This window comes from Paroedura picta, chromosome 16 (assembly GCF_049243985.1).
Source record: "Paroedura picta isolate Pp20150507F chromosome 16, Ppicta_v3.0, whole genome shotgun sequence".
NCBI classification, from domain to species: Eukaryota; Metazoa; Chordata; class Lepidosauria; order Squamata; family Gekkonidae; genus Paroedura; species Paroedura picta.
Genome location: NC_135384.1, coordinates 9121737 through 9141789, shown reverse-complemented (window position 1 = coordinate 9141789; position 20053 = coordinate 9121737). Strand labels below are relative to the sequence as shown.

The window sequence follows — 20053 nt, the reverse complement described above, 5'->3', positions numbered from 1 at the left end:
GGAGGATGGACTCCGTAGCATTATATTTCACCGAGATCTCTCCCCACCCCAGATTCCACGCACTCCTAGCTCAACCCCCCAGAGTCTCCAGGTATTTCCCAACCCAAAGTTGGCAACCCTAGGTTGTGGGGGGAGTCTTCTGTCCCACAGAAGAGGCATGTTGCTCGGCTTGAGGCTACAAGCTCTCGCCTTCTAGCTTTTAATCCCCACCGTTAAATTGTTCTTCTTATTTTGGCATAAGTAGAGAGCCGACGTACAAAGGTGTCTTCATGTTGGTAGTTTACCTAGAGAGGCCTGGTCTTGAAACCAAAAATCTTAATACCTGCATGTGGTCTGAGCTGGAGTCTCACCCCCACCCCCCAATTTAGGAAGTGGATCCTAAAGCAAGTCTCCTGCTGGAGCTGAGCCTGAGTTTTGGGGGTTTTTTAATGCCCAAGGTGAAGCCTGACTCAACTACAAGGGTTGCTTGCCAACCCTTCCCTCAAGCTCAAGGGGGGACACAAGGTTCCCCCCTCCCATCATCTGGGCATGAAATCGGGGTCACCGTAGGTGAGCAGATAGTTGTGAATTTCCTGCAGTCTGCAGGGGGTTGGACTAGATGACCCTGGAGGTTCCTTCAACTCTATGATTCTAAAGAGTTCAGAGAAGGTTAATTACTAGGTAGACAACCCTGGGGTGCACATTCTGGCACCCAGAGTTCTTTTCTCTTACTTTCATTTTCCCGTATCTATTTAGCTGGACTGTTTGGGAGCTGCCTGAATAAACAGCACTCTTGTTAAAACGATCGCCACTGCAAAGATCTGCTTGGGAAGGAACCTTTAGTGGCTTCAGATACAAGAGCCCTAATCCGGTGATGCAGACTAGGGGGAGAGACTGACAAGATTTCCCTCTAAGATTTTTATGACAAATTGTGGGACTTGAACCCAGGTCTCCGTAGACTGACACTCTGACTGCTGTATGTGCCAGGAAGGCTCTCTTTCCTGAGAGCTTGGAGAACCACTGCCAGTGAACGAAGATTCCTGTAGAGAACCAGTTTGGTGTAGTGGCTAGGAGGAGTGCGGACTTCTAATCTGGCGAGCCGGGTTCGATTCTGCACTCCCCCACATGCAGCCAGCTGGGTGACCTTGGGCTCGCCACGGCACTGATAGAGCTGGTCTTACCGAGCAGGAATATCAGGGCTCTCTCAGCCTCACCCACCTCACAGGGTGCCTGTTGTGGGGAGAGGAATGGGAAGGCGACTGTAAGCCGCTTTGAGCCTCCTTCAGGTAGGGAAAAGTGGCATATAAGAACCAACTCTTCTTCTTCATCATCCCCAGCAGTTATTCTACAACTCAGCTACAGCCTCTTTATTGTTAGTTCTGACTCAAGTCCAGCCTAGTTTCATTAAATGGTTGCAAGCCTATGTGCTTTCACAGAGAATAACAGCTTTGTATTTTTTCTCATAATGACTTTGCCACTTTTTGCCATGCCTTAGTTGCTGAAAAGCTCTAGCATCTTAAGAATATTTTATTTTTTGCCTAAGGAAGATGCTCTAATATCGCTTTCTTTATATCCGAGACTGTTTATTTTATAGAACACGTTGAGGAGAAAATATTATAATACATTCTTGCTCTCTTCATCTTGGGATCCATTAGGAAGTCCCAATTCAGGGTGATTTCGGGGGGGTTACACCTCAACCACTAGGGATGCCAACCTCCAGGTAGGGCCTGGGGATTCCCTAGAATTACATATACAGAATACAGAGATCAGTTCCCCTGGAGAAAATATATGGTTTGGTGGGTGGACTTTTTGGCACAGGAACTCTCTGAGGTCCCTGTTCTCCCCAGACTAACCCCAACCCTCCAGGAATTTCCTAACCTGTATATCTTAACTCTGCCCCCCAATCCCCTGCTGGTGGCCACGGATGTAGTAACCTAGACAGTAAAGTGTAAACTGAAGCCTGATTAGGAGTGGGGGGGGGGGAACTCCACCCCTGAATCTATTCTTTTTCCTTGCTTTCATTTTCCTATGTTAGTCGAGAAAGAAGTTGTGTTCTGCAGTTCTTGGGAGCACCCAGATCTATAGTTTACCAAATTGGTGAGGAAGGAGGAAACATGGCAGTCCCGTCAACTGCGGAAAACATAATTCAATTGCAAACCCTCTCATCTTGCGGCACCACTCATCTGGCCTCCTTTCACATTCGGGCGCTGCAATCGCCCCCATCCATGCGCAGGCACCGGGTTTGCTGAGGTCCCTTACCCCAGCATCACTCCCAACCTCCCCCAGCCACCCACCCACCCTCCCTCCCCCCCGCCCCATCCCCAGCCACAAGATCCATCTTGAAGGAGTTGGTGTCCGTGTCTGTCCCCTGCTGGGGCACCGGCTTTTACCCTATAAGGGGAGCAGCTGGGAGCTCCTTGAGCCCAAAATAGATGCAGCTGCTGCCTCTGGATTATAGAGCTCAAGAGAAGACTTTGGGAGGGAAAGGGAGACTAAGATGGGCAGGGGCAGAGGAGGAACAGAGATTATGGAGAGCGGTTTGACGGGCAGGTGGGGCCATGGGATTGGATTCTGTTCGAGACACATAATAGGGACGGAGAAAAAACGTCAGGCAGGTCTCTCCCACATGCAAAGTATTACTCAATGAAGCGCGCACACACACACACAGACACAAGCGCATAGGTCTGGCTGCGGAAGCCTACTTGCTGTTGTTAGTCTGGCTACTTAGTCTGGGTACCCAAAACTCTGCTTGTTGGTTTACATTAACCGGACGTGGGGTGTGTGGATCAAACAAACATGCTTTGGGTAAGAATGTGTGCCTCCCACACAAATGCAGAACTTGGTGCTGAACATAGAAGTTGCTTTGTGAATCACAGTTGCTGTTTAAGCTCCCGTTTAAAAAAAAAAGGCTTCTAGTCCTTATTAAGGCTTGGGTGGGCCACTGCTGACCAAATGGCAGGAGCTGGTGGGAAAGCAGGCTTCTCAGGGATTGAGGAGCCTTTCCTTCAAAATTTGGATGAATCCTGACATTCCCTACGAATTGAAGGAAAATAATAAACGAGGCCAACATCAGCAAATATGTACCAATGTCAACACAAAAATCATTTTGATCGCTCTGGCGCGGGTTTTTGCTTTAGAAGCACCCAATACGTGGGAGGTGCTAGGTCAGACAAAATATGGGCTGACCCATTCAGAGACAAATACCGCTTGCAAAAAAAAAGTAAGGCATTGGTTATTCCCCTGCTACCTTCCTAATTTGCTCAATTGTACGTGCGTCGGTGCGGTTAAAAGAACGCCAGAATGACACAAAACATGTAATTTAGAGCAGGGGTAGATGGCAGGGGCTCATGGGAATTGTAGTCCATGAACATCTGGAGGACCACAGGTTGACTACTCCTGATTTAGAGGTCTCCAATGTGAGAAAGGATGTGGGGGGGGGGGGCTGCCCTGGAGACAATCACAAAATAGCTTCTTGCTGCCAATGGGGAGGGGGAATCACAAAATGGCGGACGGAATGGGAACTTCCAAGAACCACCGGGTCTTGCCAGGCCAAACCTCCACATATGACAGGGGAGAACAGGGACCTCCACATATGACAGGAAAAGATTGGCTCTGCGTTCTGAGGAAGAGATGCCAGTTGCTTCCCGTTTCCAAAAAAAGAGGAGACGGTTTGCCCCTGCACCGTTGCCAGGAGAGGCTGCCAGGCTCAGAGAACTTTGGGAAGCCGGTGGATGCGGCCAAGCCAAAACGCACACGGACGGTGAACCGGCTACCTGGGGTAAACTCAGCTGTTTGCTTGCCAGGCAGACCCTCGCAATATTTAGCCTCAGGACTCCGAAGCAAGGGAGTGCCAAGAAAATACATCACTGGGCACCGCATGACGAATCACTCGTGTAATTCCATCCGGGGGATTTCTTCACTGAGTGGTGGGTTATGTTGGAGATTGGCTTCGTGGCCAGAGAAGATGCAGATAATGCGGGGGGATTTGTGAGCAGGATCTGGCCAGCAGTGGGGCTCAGTCTTGCCCCATCCTATTGGTTGGTTTAATTAATTAATTTATAGCCCACCACTCCCAGGCCACTTGGCTCGTGGCGGGTAACACAGTAAAAAAAAACCCACAATAAAACAGGATATTTTTGCTTTAAAAACAAGTATAATTTTCCATTAAAGGTAAAGGCATCCCCTGTGCAAGCACCGGGTCGTGTCTGACCCTTGGGATGACGCCCTCCTGTGTTTTCATGGCAGACTCAATACGGGGTGGTTTGCCAGTGCCTTCCCCAGTCATTACCGTTAGCTTGCTGGGCGGTAAACTCATTTTACCGACCTCAGAAGGATGGAAGGCTGAGTCAACCTTGAGCCAGCTGCTGGGATCGAACTCCCAGCCTCATGGGCAGATAGCTTCAGACAGCATGTCGGCTGCCTTACCACCCTGCGCCACAAGAGTCTCTTTAATTTTCCATTAGGCAGCAGGAAAGCATGGGGTCAGGGGGGGGGGTTGTAGCTTAATAGCAGGTATTCTCACAGCAGGACCAATGTTGTTGGGAAATGGGGGAGGGGGGCACACAATTTACACGTTTAAAAGCCAGTTTGTTTGTGGCACCCCAAGTGGTCAAAAGGGAACCGCGTGCTCTGTCCAAGAGGCATTATCAGCAGCACTGGGGGAGTTCAAACTCCCTCTGTGTAATGTGTCTCAACTCAGCATTAGAACACCAGGGAGACAAAGCTACAAATCTGGTTTCTTAAAGTGTCTGAATTTTGGGGCTCTTCCATACTGCTGGTGTTTTGCACTAGCACCAGCTTCTGACTGAAAGACAGAGGGGGAAGATGCAGCAGGGGTGACCCCCTCCGGCTCTGACTGCCCAGCTATGACGGCCCACGCAGGGCTCCACAAAGATCTGCAGCGCCACCTTCGGGCGGCACGAAGGCCCAGCGCCTTCCCAACACAGTTTCTTGCCCCCCTCGCCTTGTTCTCTGCTCCTGTCATCCGCTGGGCCGCACCTGCCGAAGCAAACCATGGGGGAATCCCTGTAATGCATTTTATAAGGGAATGAAAACCCGCTGCTAACAGCTGTGACACAAATTGTACTGAAATCCAAACATTAGATTTGTGAAAAGATAACCTAGTGAGAAATATTTAACAGATGTTACTTTTGTCCTACGCTAAGGGTTCCCACGGGGTAGTACGCCCCCCCCACAGGGGGCAGTGGAAGGATCTGGGGGGCAGGGAGGAATTTGCGGACAGGGAGGTGAAGAAACTAGGGGCAGTAGGGGGGCAGGGAGGAATTTGGGGGCAGCAGTCTTACTTTCCTAGCGAGAGACGTTCCAAGGTGGCTTGCCATTGCTTGCCTCTAAGATATTGTGGCCCTGGACTTCCTTGGTGGTCTCCCATCCCAGGGCTGACCAGGGCGAACCCTGCTTAGCTTCCTGAAGGAAATGACAGCTTCAGAAAGTAGGCTGGATGGGATCATATTCCGGCTGAGCTCCTTCCTTCCTCAGACTGTCTATCCCAGACTCCATCCCTAATCTCCAGGAATTTCATAGCCCAAGGTTGGCAACCCTTCCCTCAAAGTCTCCATCTTTGGGGTGCTGGAAAAGCCTTCTCCTGCTTGCCTCTGGCCAGGGGATTTTCCATTGTTTGCTTCTCTTTCTCTCACTTTTCCCCCATCTGTCTTTTCTCCCCAGTGATTTTTACGAAAGACTTCTACAAAGAACTTGTGTGTGTGTGTATATATATGCTGCTGAACTAGAAAGAAATGTAAACACTATAGTGGTTTTTTAAAATATTTGCAGTACACCTAACACTAGGAAAGAGGTGTGTTTGTTTGTGTGTGTGTGGGGGTGTGTGGCCTAGGAGCTGCCACCTGAAAAGGTTTGGGAATCACTGTTCTTCATGGTCCAGCCATTCCTGCATCTCATGCCCTAAAGCGCCACCCCACCTACGTACTGATGGATTCCGAAGCAGCACATTGATAGGGCAGGCAACGGAGCTTGTATGCGCACACATTAAGAGAATAACCTCCCACCTTCAGATGATTTTAACAGTGGGAAACTGAAGGTTTACTTCCTGCAGCTTCACAGGTTTGTGTTCCCAGGAAGGGAGAATTCGGACGCAACCCTGGCGACAGATCTTCACAACCGGGAGGGGGGGGGGCTTTTCCCCTGTCTGTGAAATGAGAGTACACCGACAGGCCAAGGTAAGGGAGCAGGTTGGTGCAAATAGTCTCTCCGATATTAAATATGTTCGGTATCAACCACTGTGCAGGAGGTCACAGAATCGTCGGAGGTGCTTTATAGCCACCAGGTCATTTCATCAAGGCTTGCCTCTGGATTCCTTCTCCAGAAACTCGAGGTAGCTTAGCTGATGTCAAGGCGATGCGCGGTCCATTATTAATTTTTTTAAAATTGCTAAACATTTATCAGGTGATATGGCCATATATGGCCGTGGTGACCCAAGCTCCCCTCCCAAAATGGCCAATGACGGGCCTGGAGGGGGTAGGAAGGGAAGGTGCCCCGGGTGGGCGTGTACCCAGCTTTGCTTCCCAAGCATATTCTGCCCGATGGCATCACATCTGGAGTTGCTCAAAGCCTGAGGAATGTTTCAGGGGGCTCTTGACGGTGAAACAGTTGAGAGAGGCTGCCCTCCAGTGCCCTCCTTCGGTAATGGCCCACATTTCCCTCACACCACCATCCAGGCCAATGCTGGGTGGTGCCTGGCTTTCCAAGTAACCTTGCTTCCGGACTAAATTTGCCAAGAATTCCAACTGCTCCTCAGCACTTTTGTTGGACCAACAGTTTTTATTAGGTCTGCTATCCGGCTGATGCTGCTTGCGCCCACACGGTGAGCCACAAGGCGACTCATGCTCCAGCTCCATCACTGCACAAGAGATGGAAGGACATCCATCCAAAGCATTATGGCCTTCAAGGGGCCCCGTTTCCTGTGGACCGGAGTCAGACAAGGTGAGGATGAGAGAGATTACTGCTCAGTCAGAACAGTTTTATCAGTGCTGTGGCGAGCCCAAGGCCACCCAGCTGGCTGCATGTGGGGGAGCAGTGAATCAAACCCGGCTCGCTAGATTAGAAGTCCGCACTCCTAACCACGACATTAAGCTGGCTCTTGACCATCTGATGAGTCATCTCTGAAGGTCCATGGTCTTTTCAGAGAGCACTGCTTTCCACCACCCACCTTTTTTGCTGCACAAATTGCCTCAGAGGTTGTTTTTTTTAATGTTCTAAGCTGAGCGCTATAGCAACACCACTGGGATCAAATGACCAACTCAAAAGAGGTGTTCAATGGATTCCAATGGGGGCGCTATAGCATTACAGCGCTCAGATTAGAATGTTCCCCCCCCCCAAAAAAGACAGCTCATATGGCAAAAAAGGGTGGGGAGAGGAGCAGCATTGCAGGCAGTGCTATGGGCATTTTACGCAACACACCATAGTGATTCAGAGGTGCAAATAGGGAGGTGAAAACCAGAAGAAAGCCGTTTTGGGCAATTGTGGTTTAACCACGCCTTGCTAACCTGACACAAGTGGGTTTGTCTGAACAGGTAGATAAATTCCACTGGAAGCTGTTTACTAAAACGAGTCTGTCTGAGATGACAGGAAAAACCACTTATTAAAATAGAATACAAAGGCTGTTTGAAAACCCTCCGTGTCTGACTCAAATCCCAGTTCTGTTCTGGTAGTGTAATGGCTAACTGATGAACTCTGCCGCCGCCTTGATCTTACAGCCTGCTCCGTTTTGGCCTCACCCTTCACATCTGGATTATACTTCTATCCCATTCTTCTGTACCAAGTTATTAATTTATTTAGATTTCTATACGGCTCTGGGCCATATATCGCGAGGACTAATGAGAGAAGTGGCCCGAATGCTCTCAAGCATTATATAAACGGCTAATTGTATTATCCCTTCTGCCTTCCATACCGGCTGGCGCCTGGAGGCAGAGTTCTGTGCCGAGATGTTTCTTCGGAGAGTAACGGGGAGGGCAATAGGAAGAGAAGAGAGAGTTCCTGAGGTCTGTTGCCAGGGGGCTTTCCTTCTGCCCCGCCCCACCTTCTTTTTCCCCCTTTCAAAAAAGATAAAATGATGCTTTCCTTTATTTTCATACAAACTCCCAAAAAAAGTTAAACAACAACAACAAAAAAGACACAGATAAACAGTACCTCAGAGCAAATAAAAAAGAGAGAGAACTGGGGGGGGGGGGCAGGGCCTGAGCAGTCCAACTAGTCCACAGTAGAAAAATAAACCTTAAGGGGAAGAAGGTGCAGAAGGAAGGGGGGGGGGGACAAGAGCAGAGAGAAGAGGGCTATATATTCATAGCGTCTTTAAATTTACCTGGAGGGGGGGGGGGCTTGGTAGAGTGTGGCCAGGCCCCAATGGGGTAGGGGTGGGGGGAAGAAAGGAGGCGAGGAGAAAGGCTATAAATATATTTCCAAGCTGGGTAGAGGAGGGAGCCACACTCTCCCTTCTCACCGCCCCCGGAAGAGGAGATGAGGAGGGAGAGGGTCGTACATTCAGAGACTCCATACATTCAGCAAGAAAAGGGTTCCGGGGGGAGGGGGGGCAAGACACTGGTGTCTGGAGTCAATTAGCTGAGACTAGGGAGACCTTTACTCTCTCCCCCCCACCCTTCCATGTAGTGTTTTAGTCATTGCTCCTTTTGGGGGGGGGGGGGAGACAGCAGGCCAATGACTTCACAACCAACCGGGGCTGAACGTAGTGCATACCGAGCCAATGCAGGTCGGGAGCACGAAACTAGGGGGAGGGTCTCGTGCCTTTGCGGGGGGAGGGGGGCAAGCGGAAGTGACATTTGCTCCATAAGCAGGAGGAAGAAGGGAGGCTGAGGAAAGAAGACAAGTCCCCCCCCTGCCTCCAGAAAAGTGTAGAAGTCTATCGGGTATTCAAGCCCGTCTCGTACCCACGGACAGGGTCAGATCTCCACTGGGGATACGGGGAAGGTGCTGCAGCGAGGGCTGGTCTCTCTCCTCCACCCCCAGGCCCAAGGGGCTCAGACAAATGAGTACTGGTTGTTCACAGCCCTGGCTCGTCCTTCTGGCTCCTCCGGCAGGGGATGGGTCGCCCCTCCTCGTGCAGCTGCTCCCTCGTCTGCCTCTAGCTCTGTCAGGCCTTCCTCCTCTTCCTCCTCCTCCTCCGCCTGCCCCTCAGCCTCTGCCGGTCCGCGGTCGGGGGGGACTTGAGGTGGCCGAGCCGGAGGGAGCGGAGGTGGCTGGGGCAGGTTACGAGAGGTGTTCGGTTCTGCGGAGAGAACAGAAAAGACGCGGACAGACAGAGAGAGGGCGGCGGGAGGTTAAGTGGAGAACAGGGCTGCAGGGCGTAAGGCATCATCCGGGATCCCCAGCCCCAGTCACCAAAGCCAGAACAGACTGCTTTTCCACCTGTTTAACTTAAAGAGCAACAACCAGGACGGCTACCGACCGGAGAATACCAGCCTCTGAGGACTGGAGGATGAAGGGCAACCAATAACTCGGAAGTGAGCTTTGCTCTGTTATATTGGATGCCCCTCAGATAACAGACCCCCAATTAGACTGGATGTGGTGCTGACCAGGGTGGGTGGGAGGGAAAAGTCACAAGATCATTAGCAAAGGGTGGGGCAGCAAGAGAGGCGGGGTGGTATTACTTTCAGGCAATATGTAAAAGATGTTGGGGGGGGGGGTCGCGCAAATCTCAGTTCTGCAGCAGCAGGAGGTTAATTTGACAGCCTAATAAGGGGCAATTCTGCTTAAGCTTCCAAGATCCGGCTAGGGTGGGTGAGCCCAGGTTGTAGAGGTCAGGCCAAGCTGCCGCCCACCTTATCGAAAGCCAAAAAAGTAGAAAGCTAGGCCCTGAAACCCGCCTCCTCAGATACACCCACCAAGTACAGACTAATCTGCGGGGCTGCAGCCGATACGACAGTTCAGTTATCGGTTATCAATGACGTTATTGCTGTTACCACTGTTATGACTCATGGCTGTCGTTACCAAACCTATAATAGTGTATCTACTTTGTAGTTTTCACGTTCCTTGGAAACTGCCCTGAGCCGCAAAGGGAGGGCAGTCTATAAGCACAATAAAACAAATAAATAAATGGTTGGTCGGTTTCCCTCTCTGTGTTCCACAGCAGAAAAAAAGAAAGTACCAATATCCAGTTCAAGAAAAACCCTCAAAGATCAGTCCCCCAGTGGCATGTACAATGTCAAAGCGTGCCCTTCCTTCCCTGTTCTTTCTCCATCGCAAGCAGACAGCTGCACGGATTCAACTCCTTTGGGGGGATGCCTGCCTTGCGTTTGTTTTTCCTCTTACTCAAGAATCCTTCTAGCTCCTCATTGGACAGTATAAAGCAGCGGTGGGCAAACTGTGGCCCTCCAGGTGTCCATGGACTACAATTCCCATGAGCCTTCACGGGGGAGGGGGGAATTGTAGTCCATGGACACCTGGAGGGCCACAGTTTGCCCACCCCTGATATAAAGACTACCGAGCAGAACAAGGGAAGGCGTTTTTTGGCCATGGAATTCAGAACGGCCGCAGACGTGTTTTGCTGGTGGATCGCTGGGGAAGGCGATGGAAGGAGATCTATTACACCCTGTGAAGTTTGGGTACATGGGGTTGAAAGTGACCGTTATACTAAGGTAACGCCGTTTCCCGAAAAGCCTCTTGCGCTGGAAGAAGGTGCTACAGCTGGGTGTGCAGAATGCAGCAGGTCCAACCACGGATTGCTCGTGGATACAGGAATGGTGGGCAGGGACAAAGGCTGCATGGGCGGCCACTGCTGTAGCCTAAAGCTGTCAAGCTCTGAATGTGTGAGGCAGCCTTCCACAGGTCCACCTCACTCTCTCTTCCGACTGGCAGCAGCCTTCCAGGGTCTTCCCCAGCCCCGTCGCTGCCCGAGAGCGTTATCTGGACTGAAGTTTCTGCACAACGCCGCAAGTGCTCTACAAGCAACGGCCCCTTTCCCGGATGAAAGATCCACAATGCGGCTACTAAGGAAACATGGCAGACACCGATGGGGCTCTGTACCCCTCCAGGAGACACCACCAGCCAGATCTACTAGCAGGAGTCCCTGTAAGGCAACGGAAGCTGCTCGTTCACCATCAATAAAGGCCCAGCTGTTGAGAAGAAGGACCTGCACTCTTCGGACCTTTGCCCTGCCTGGCATGGCATGACACAGCGGATGGTGTGGACACCGCACACTCGCACGACCCATGGAGAGTGATGGGCTATGGCGTGGGGCTGTGACACACACACACGCTCTCACCTCCGTGCCTTCTCCCCCCCTCCCGCCGCCCGGCCCTCCCCCGCAGCTATTGCACACTTACACGCAGTCACCCGCGGAGGCGGCAGCAAGGATGGAGATGAGGTTGGGGGGCGAGTCAGGGTCCCCACTGAACCCGGACGCCGGCGCTCGGCTCCCGGCCCGGTCCCGGCCTGTGACAGAGATGCCCACGTCAGAAATGGGGGTGGGGGGAGTGGAAGAGGGAAGAGCAGCTCAGAGAGATGGACGCGGAAGGGCTCCCCCCCTCCACGCGTTGCAGATATATACGGTATGGGGCTGGATCGGAAGACTTGGATTGTGGGGAGCAGGGAAAAGGGGGCGCCTGGCGTTACGATGGAGGAAGATGGGTGGGAAATGGAGCATGACATGGACTCGGTGCTTATGTTCGCGCTGCTCCCCTCCCCTCCCCAAGCCCTGCTCCTCCGGCTCTCACCATGCAGCCGCTGAGAAGCGACCACGTAGCTGACGAGCGTCACGTCGCTTGAACCGCCCGACTCGAGGGGGATGGGGTGGACCCGGAAGTGCTCCAGCATGTCGAAGATGGTCTGGAACCAGAGATGCTGAACCCGGCACTGGCCGTCCTCGTTCAGGGAGAGGCGGAGGTGCTGGGGACGGGAGAAGGCCCGGTGAGAGGCTGCTGGGCGAGATGCTCCCGCCTGCTCGCCCGCCCCGGCGCGTCTCTCCAGATCGCTCTCAGGGTTTCGCCGCTCACCTTGGCTTTCCCCTGGAAGTTAAACGTCAGGACGTATTCGCCGCGCCGCGTCTCGCTTTGCCGTACCAAGAAGACGCCGTGACTGCTGGTTCCCCCGGCAAGCACCAGCTGGGCCGCTTTGAGACGGGACAGAGTGCCGTGGAACCAGGGGTACTCAGAGAGCGGGTGCTCTGTGTCGCCAAAACTTCCCCCGCCTGGGTCTGGCTCTCCTTGGAAGAGGAAGGAACCTAAGACAAGGATACAAGCAGCAGTAGGCACCCATGGCCCATCCAGAGAATGCCACCGTCTCATCTCCTAGCAGCTGCTTGAGCCACCGGCATATCAGACTCTGCTCTGAAGCTAGGAAGATAATGTAGGAGGCCTGGATCCCAAGCAGATAAACCATGGAACACAGTCATCTCCAGAGGATCAAAGAAGAAGGGAAAAATGGATCTTGTATGCCTTCACAGGTGCCCTTCTGCACTCTTTCTGGAAAGCTGTTATTTTATTTGTTTGTTTGTTAAATTTCCAGCCCATCTTCCTCCTTGGACTCAAGGCGGGTTAACTATACAATCCCTACAAACCCCATCCTAGCAAACATCTAAAATATACTGAGATCACAGAATCCTAGAGTTGGAAGGGGCCACACAGGCCATCTAGTCCAACCCCCTGCTCAACGCAGGATCAGCCCAAAACATCCTAAAGCATCCAAGAAAAGTGTGCATCCAACCTTTGCTTGAAGACTGCCAGTGAGGGGGAGCTCACCACCTCCTTAGTCAGCCTATTTCAAGATCCCTCCTATCTCCTGCAGTCAACTAACAAGGGTGAGCTAGATATTATAGCTACCCAGCCTCAACCAAAGACCTGGCGGGTGAGCTCTGTTTTGTAGGCCCTGCGGAACTTTGCCGGCTCTGTCAGGGCTCCTGGGAGCTCCTTTCCACCAGGTCGGGGCCAGGACCAAAAAGGCCCTGGCCCGGGTCAAGGCCAGGCGTATCTCTCTGGGGCCAGGGACCACCAACAGCTTCCAAAGCACAGCACCACATGACCTCTACGGGGGAGATTGGGGCACCGCTTAGGAGTCTGCTGGGCTTCCCTAAGCTGGCGCACCCCACATTACCTGTGGCATCCGGGGTTTCAGGGAAGGCTGTGTGGAGGAGGCCAGTCGGAAATGGCCCTTCGTCGATAGGCACCCGAGGAGGCAGTTCGGGAGGCAGCAGCTCCATTGAGTCAAAGTGCGAGGCAGCAATGGAGACGGAGCTGGGGGACATGGAGGCAGATGGGCGGTCCATCAGCCCACCGTAGGCACCTGCAAGCAGGCAGAGGTACCAAGTCACCATCAGGGCGGGCACCTGGTTTCCTAGCAACCTCTCATTTCAAATAAGCAAGGGCTGCTACGTTTCGGATACTGAGAACGCCTCGTGCAGGCTTTCTTTATCAAAGGCTCCTTAAGGCTGCCTCTCAGCCGTGGGTTTAGAGGAGAGCCATTGTCAAGGAATCTAACTAAGACGACTGCCATTATCCCTAAAGCACCCATGTTAAACAGCACTAGAGGAGAATGTGTGGCAACAGGGCTGAGCTCAGTGGTGAAAAGCCATCGCTGGAGCCTTTGAGACAAAACCTCTGTCTGCCCTTCTTAATGCCACCCAGGTCCTTCGGTCCCCACCGTCGCGGTCTCCTCTTGGCAGGCCAAACTCTTAGTTGCTTATAGGCAGTCGTTTGAAACAAACAGATCCTCTAGCTATTCTATATGGAATTTATTTAAAGTCGTTGGATCGAGCAACGTGCCCAGGGAAATATCAGCAGACTTAGCAAGCAGTTCCGCTTGTCCAGCTCCTGTGGAACACCTCTTGCTTTCCCTCCTTATAGGTTATAACAGGGGTAGTCAAACTTGTGGTCCTCCAGATGTCCATGGACTACAATTCCCATGAGCCCCTGCCAGCGTTTGCTGGCAGGGGCTCATGGGAATTGCAGTCCATGAACATCTGGAGGACCACAGGTTGACTACCCGTGGGTTATAAAGCCCCAAACCCATGATGGTTCTGCCAGCATATTATAGCTTAACGATAAAGGTTTTTCATAAATCGTTATTTTCTTAACAGATATTGGGTATACCTGATCTTTTTTCCTTTGCATATTTTCTGAACGGGTTTCTACTAGTTAAATATTCTGGTCTTATCCAGTATAGCTGCCCTTAAACTGACAGCTAAGGGAGCCAGAAAAAGGCTGGAAGTGTAAGAAATAATCTCTGGATTCCAATCTGTCTAACAAGGGTACTTGAAGGTGTTCACTTGTTTGAAGAAACCTTTACGGATGAATTCTATGCATTTCACGCTACTGATTTTGAGCAAAATGGTAAGTTGAATAGGACAAAAAACACATTTTAAAATGGCATGACACAGCAGGAACCATCTTAGATGACACAGCAAAAATAAATTGTGCATGTATGCATATATATTAATGCAATAAGTTGTTAAACAAATTATAATTCCTGTTTAATACCCAAGAGTGCATAAACATTCAGGAAGTGGCATACCCTATGGCAGGATCATAACGCTTGGGAGACAGGGAACTATGACAAGGGAGACGGGAATAGCATGTGTCAGTTCTGCATGACAAAAGGTTACCAGGCACTACAAAGCTTGCAGGTAGGGGACAGGTTTCAGAGGGCAGCCTGAAGCCTACGGGGACTGATTCTGTCTTAAGAAAGATGGACAGGGCACCCGGGGGATTGGAGGGGGAATTTGCCACTCACCTTGGCTAAGCTGCTCACTGCTCTCGCTCGGCACCATGGGAAGCTCCCGACTGGGCATGCTCTCTGAGTGGTTCATGCAGGGCTGCTCCAAGCTATCAGTGCTCTCTCTGCGGAAGTAAGTTCTATTAGTCACGACGGGGAAAAAAACAGAACCTCCATGCAGAGAGGCAAACAACAGAGGACAGCGATCAACCTGCGTACTCTACTTGTGAGCTTCCTAGAGGCTTCCGGCTGGCTGCCGACGGAAAGAGAACTTGGACTAGATAGACTTTTGGTTTAGCTTCTTGGATTATTACTGGGCAAGGACCATAAAACGCCCCTCTTGTTCTTAAGGAGAAGCCAGCCAGGTTTTGTTAGTCTCTCGAAGTTCAATACAAACATACCCCAGGCCCATGCATTCCTGAATGTCTGCCAGCCATGAGCGCATCTGTAGTGAGTCCACCGTCTCAAGGATATACTCCAAGGAACTTGAGAGCTAGAAGAAGGAGGAGAAAAACAAGACTGTCAATATTAAATGGCCAGGAGGAGAGCTACCGCCGACTCCTAAACCACCCAGCTGAAGAAACAAAGGAGGCGTCTGTCAGTGAGAGAGGGAACCACAGCGAAGGGCAGGAAACAATTGATGAAAAGCTCCATAATGGACTGTGGAGGGCAATGGCAGCTTTAATTACAGTACTTCAAGTGCTGCTGCAAAAACGTAAATATAAGAGTTTGTTTTCATAACCCACTTTTCATTGCCTGAAGGAGTCTCAAAGTGGCTTGCAATCACCTTGCCTTCCTCTCTCCAGAACGGACACCCTGCAATTTAGGTGAGCATGAGAGTGCTCTGGGAGAAACTGCTCTATGAGAATAGTCTCAAACAGGACTGTGACTAGCCCAAGATCATCCAGATGGCTACATATGGAGGAGCAGTTAATCAAACCCAGCTCGCCAGATTAGAAGCCCCCGCTCTTAAGCACTGCACCAAGCTGGCTCAAGTTAAAAGGACATGGCCAATTCACAGACTATGATCTTATCTAGGCAGACCAAGAATTAAGTCCCTGTCTGCCTGTTCTGGTCTTCAGTAGGGAAGAGTCCACAACTAGCGGCAGGGACCAGAGAATCCTTGTCGCAATAAATTATACCTTTCTATGCTCCTGTCTAGAAGAGATTCCTAGCTACCACTGCTGCTCATTCAGTGATGTTCCATGTACATTCCGATTGGCGGCTTTCTCTCTTATGAGAAATATAGGCCCTATTTCCCACAATAGCCAAAAACATGACAAAAAGTTGCTGGGATAAAACAAGTTTGCTTAGGGAAAGCAGCCAGTCTTGGAATGAACAAGGCAGTGCTGGAAAAGGGCAGATGTGGGGATGTGCAGATGCCATTTTGTCAGAAATGGAGAATGGGGAGAAATTTGAAGTGCATACCTGTATTGGCTGCTGGGAGGAGAAGCCTGAAAACTTGGCTTAAAGGCCCATGTTGGCAGAAGAGATACCCATTTTCAGGTATTCTGCTCCTGAGGCGCTAATGTGTCAACTGGTTCAAAACGTTTGCAATTCTTGGAAACACAGTAAAAGGCAAAGGTAAAGGTATCCCCTGTACAAGCACCGGGTCATGTCTGACCCTTGGGGTGACGCCCTCCAGCTTTTTCTTGGCAGACTCAATATGGGGTGCCTTCCCCAGTCATTACCGTTTACCTCCCCAGCAAGCTGGGTACTCATTTTACCGACCTCAGAAGGATGGAAGGTTGAGTCAACCTTGAGCCGGCTGCTGGGATCGAACTCCCAGCCTCATGGGCAGAGCTTTCAGACTGCATGTCTGCTGCCTTACCACTCTGCGCCACAAGAGGCTCACGGAAACACAGTACTGAAACCAAAATGACTAAACTGGTTTAAGAAGCACGTTTTGGAGCATCTATCCAGAAGGCCTTGAGCTTCGACACGTTCTAACCAGGCCTACAAACCAAATCATCAAGCAGGCCCAAGGGAAACAGCTGCTACTTCCTCCCTCCCTCCCCGCCCCCACTCTTTGCTGACCTTGAGCACAAAGGTATTCTCCTTGTCAGGCATTTCCAGGGGCGTTGTTGTCCGGACGTCCGCGACACAGGAACAGGCAATGCTGACCCGTGGCTTTGATGCCTGGTGGTAGGGAGGCAGGGAAAACAGACCGTCAAGCGACCCCACGCCAGGAATGCCCTTTGAGCCCAAAGCACCTTTGGGCTTTCCTCGCCAACGCCATACCTGCCCAAACTTAGTCCAAAGCCCCGCTCTGCTCACCTTTGGTGGGATGTAGAACTCCAACAGGTAACCCTCCCCTCCCTCCCCTTTTCCTGCCTTGCGCAGGAGAAGACGGCATTTCTGCCAGCGTGTCCGGCTTCCCCCGCCTGCCCCATCATCGGCCACAATGTAGTTCAGCAGGCCTTCGCGCCGCACGCTAGCCAGTTCGACGCGGGGGGCGGCTGGAGAGGCTTTGTTGAGTCGCAGGCGCTCAAAGCGGTGAGTCCATCGCTCAGAGTCGCCACCCCCCGAGGAGTTGGAATTGCTGTTCGCCCCAGTGGCTGCCTCCTCGCCCCCGACGGGGGACGACTCGACTGAGGTCTTCCACTGCAGGATGCCGCGCATGCTGCCGCGGACGCTGCGGCTCACGTTGCGCAGAGAGAAGCGCTTCTTCAGCTTTGGTTTGGTGGCTGCGACGGTGGCCACGGAAGAGACATCTTCGGAGCTCCGGGACTGGCTGCTGGAGAGGCCAGAGGGCGGCCCAAGTGGAGGCTCCACAGGGGAGGCCACCGACGAGTCGCTGCAAGTCTCCGAGAGGTCACGTGCCGAGGAGCAGCCAGTGAAGGGAGCAATGTCGCACCGAGGGGGCGAGTCGCTGGCGTAGGCCCGGCTCACCTCCGCCTCAAAATGCTCCAGGAAGTGCTCGGCGAAGCGGCGAGAGAAGGCGGCTTCTGCCCCCGGCGTGGCAAACTGTGGGTTCTCCCCAAGAAAGGCCCGGAACCGGCGGGCAAAGTCCACTGCAGCCGCACGAGCATGTGCCTCGCAGAATTCCCGCCAGCCAGGAGAGGGGAGAGACGCAGGCTCTGGCGCAACCCCTCCACCTGCTGGTGACAGGGGCGCCGCACTCCCGTTCATGGTTGCCCAGGTGGGGCCAGGTGACAACAAGCCCAGCGCCAGGACTGGGCTGCTGCTGGCACTAGTGACCTTCTGACCTGCAGGACAGAGATGGAGAAAATTATGAGCATGTGTTGAAGAAACCACAGGCTGAAAAAGTGCTACTGCAAAGTCATGGAGGGAAAACAGCAACACCCCACCTGTACTCAATAAATGCAACAGTACAATGACACGGCTCCAACAGAGCATGTTACCCAAGCTGATTGCTTGTAACAAGACATCTATCTGGACCTTATGACCTTGTAGGGACTTCTGGAAAAATTACAATGCAAAAGCCCAGGCACTATCCAGAGAAATAGGACCCTCGCCTCCGAGAAGGTAAAAGACCCATCCTTTACTAGACCAAATGGGCAGCATCTGGTCAGTCACCAGAACAAGCCTGGTACAGTGCTTAAGAGTCAGCTTGCTGTAGGGGTTAAGAGCAGCAACCTGTAATCTGGAGAGCCAAGATTGATTTCCCACTCCTCCATATGCGGTCAGTTGGGTGACCTCGTCACAGTCCTGTTGGAGCTGTTCTCACACAGCTGTTCTGTCAGAGCTCTCTCAGCCCCACCTACCTCACAGGGTGGCTGTTGCGGGGAGAGGCAGGTTAGGTGATAGTAAGCTGGTACTGAGAAGTGGGGTATAAAAAACAACTCTTCTCCTAGCACCTGCTGGTTCTGGGAATCTTACAAAGACTTCTGGATGAAATGGCCTTTATCTGACACAGTTCTGCTTATGCACTTATTCAGGATTCACCTAATACCGAGTCCCTTATTAGTAATTCCTGAGCATGCACTCCTTTTCCATAAATTTAGCATATTCAGGTGGGATCACAGTATTGTAGAAAATAAGCATCATGCCATTTTTTGGTAGAGAACAGGATAAACACTACAGTGGAATCACAAAAACAAAGACCCTATACACCAGGCTAAGAAGGGGTGTTTCTCACAAATGGGATATTATACAGAGACTGAATGCATGCAAGAAAGAAAAACAAGCCAGTTAAAAACTCTGGCATTCGAAACAGAAAAGGTAGATTCAAGAGGGTAGCTGTGTTGGTCTGAAGTAGCACAACAAAATTTTAGTCCAATGGCACCTTTAAGACCAACAAAGATTTATTCAAGATTTGCACATTTGTGTACATGCACACATCCTCAGACAATCTTTGTTGGTCTTAAAGGTGCCATTGGACTCACTGCATTGCACATGGTACCCACTTCTGGGCTCACCTCAGGCTGTCACAGCACTTTTGTTTAAATTAAACACATCCCTCCCCAACTCATGAGGTACCCAAGGGTCATTGTCATTAGTCCAAGAATAGGAACTGAATCCCGGCCTACAACAGCTCCTCCAGATTCTTTCTAAAACCCTGAAACACCCTAACTTGAAGTCAAGACACAACTGCTCATTGTGCAAAAGCCACAACATACTGCACGCTCACCGCTACATGCGGATCTGGCTGTAAACAGAACGGGAATGGAGAAACAAACCGATCCGGGGGAGGGAGGGGGAGGATGGGAAAGAACGGGACAGGAGGATAAATGGGGAGCCCCACTGGGAGAGCCTTGGGAGCAAGACTCGGGGCACACTGAGGTCAAGCAAGAGAGGGGTGCAAAAGACGCATCCACTCTGCAGAGACATCCAAGGAAGGGAAGGGGGAAGGGGGTTTTCTGCCTTTTGGGGCCCTCCCCAAGGGCCCCTGCCCCTTTCGAGGAAGCATCTTATCAGAGGCGGCTTCGGGTTGCGCCACCCGCTTCGCGCAGCGCTCAACCTGGCAAGAACCCTCGCGGGCTCCAGCCTTCCCAGCCGTTTTTGGGAAGGGGGGAAGGCAGGCGAGGGGGGGGCAACGCGTCCCCCTTCGGGAACGGGGAGGCGGGGGAGAGAGGCCTGCCGTGCGTGGGGGGGAGGGAAGGGGCGGGGAGGCAGCCACTCACTCACCATCCCGGCCCGGGGTCCCTTCCAGCCAGGGTTTGTCAGTCCGCCTCTCTCCCTGGCCCTCGCGCGACACTTCCGCTTCCGGGTCCCCTCGCGCAGGTAACCCCCCCCCTTCGTTTCCTTCCTTCCACTTCCGTCTTCGTCATCAGCCGAAAGGGAAAAGGGCAAGGCTTTTCTTATTTATTTATTTATTTAAAATCTAAGGAGTTACCATAAAGAGAAGGCCTCCCCGCGGAAGGCTAGAGGGTTCGCGAGGAGACCCGCGGAGGGCCGTGACGTCACCGCCCGTTGA

At 52.0% G+C, this 20053-nt stretch overlaps 1 protein-coding gene across 3 annotated transcripts; it reads right to left on the bottom strand.

Annotated features, from left to right (window-relative positions):
- Positions 1–8058: 8058 nt before the first annotated feature.
- On the bottom strand, positions 8059–20034 carry SH2B1 (SH2B adaptor protein 1). Of its 3 annotated transcripts, XM_077314042.1 has the most exons (10): positions 19765–19956; positions 16951–17882; positions 16711–16812; positions 15075–15166; positions 14692–14798; positions 13057–13245; positions 11961–12187; positions 11682–11853; positions 11292–11400; positions 9002–9235 (listed from the first exon to the last, which is right to left on the bottom strand). In XM_077314042.1, the coding sequence occupies exons 2-10, from the start codon at positions 17803–17805 to the stop codon at positions 9217–9219; spliced, it is 1872 nt and encodes a 623-aa protein (XP_077170157.1). In that variant the 5' UTR covers positions 17806–17882; positions 19765–19956; the 3' UTR covers positions 9002–9216. The 3 variants fall into 3 exon arrangements, with proteins under 3 accessions (XP_077170156.1, XP_077170155.1, XP_077170157.1); XM_077314041.1 differs by lacking the exons at positions 11292–11400; positions 19765–19956 and adding an exon at positions 19973–20034 and having other exon boundaries at positions 8059–9235; XM_077314040.1 differs by lacking the exon at positions 11292–11400 and having other exon boundaries at positions 8059–9235; positions 19765–19957.
- Between the last annotated feature and the right edge of the window lie 19 nt (positions 20035–20053).

What these genes read in the sequence shown, in the direction of transcription:
- SH2B1 (XM_077314041.1), bottom strand. Translation starts at nt 17,805, where the DNA reads ATGAACGGGAGTGCGGCGCCCCTGTCACCAGCAGGTGGAGGGGTTGCG. An exon ending in CAGGAATGCATGGGCCTGGG is followed by an intron (nt 14,799 to 15,074) that starts GTATGTTTGTAT and finishes TTACTTCCGCAG; the next exon opens with AGAGAGCACTGATAGCTTGG. An exon ending in CAGTGAGCAGCTTAGCCAAG is followed by an intron (nt 13,246 to 14,691) that starts GTGAGTGGCAAA and finishes GCCTGCTTGCAG; the next exon opens with GTGCCTACGGTGGGCTGATG.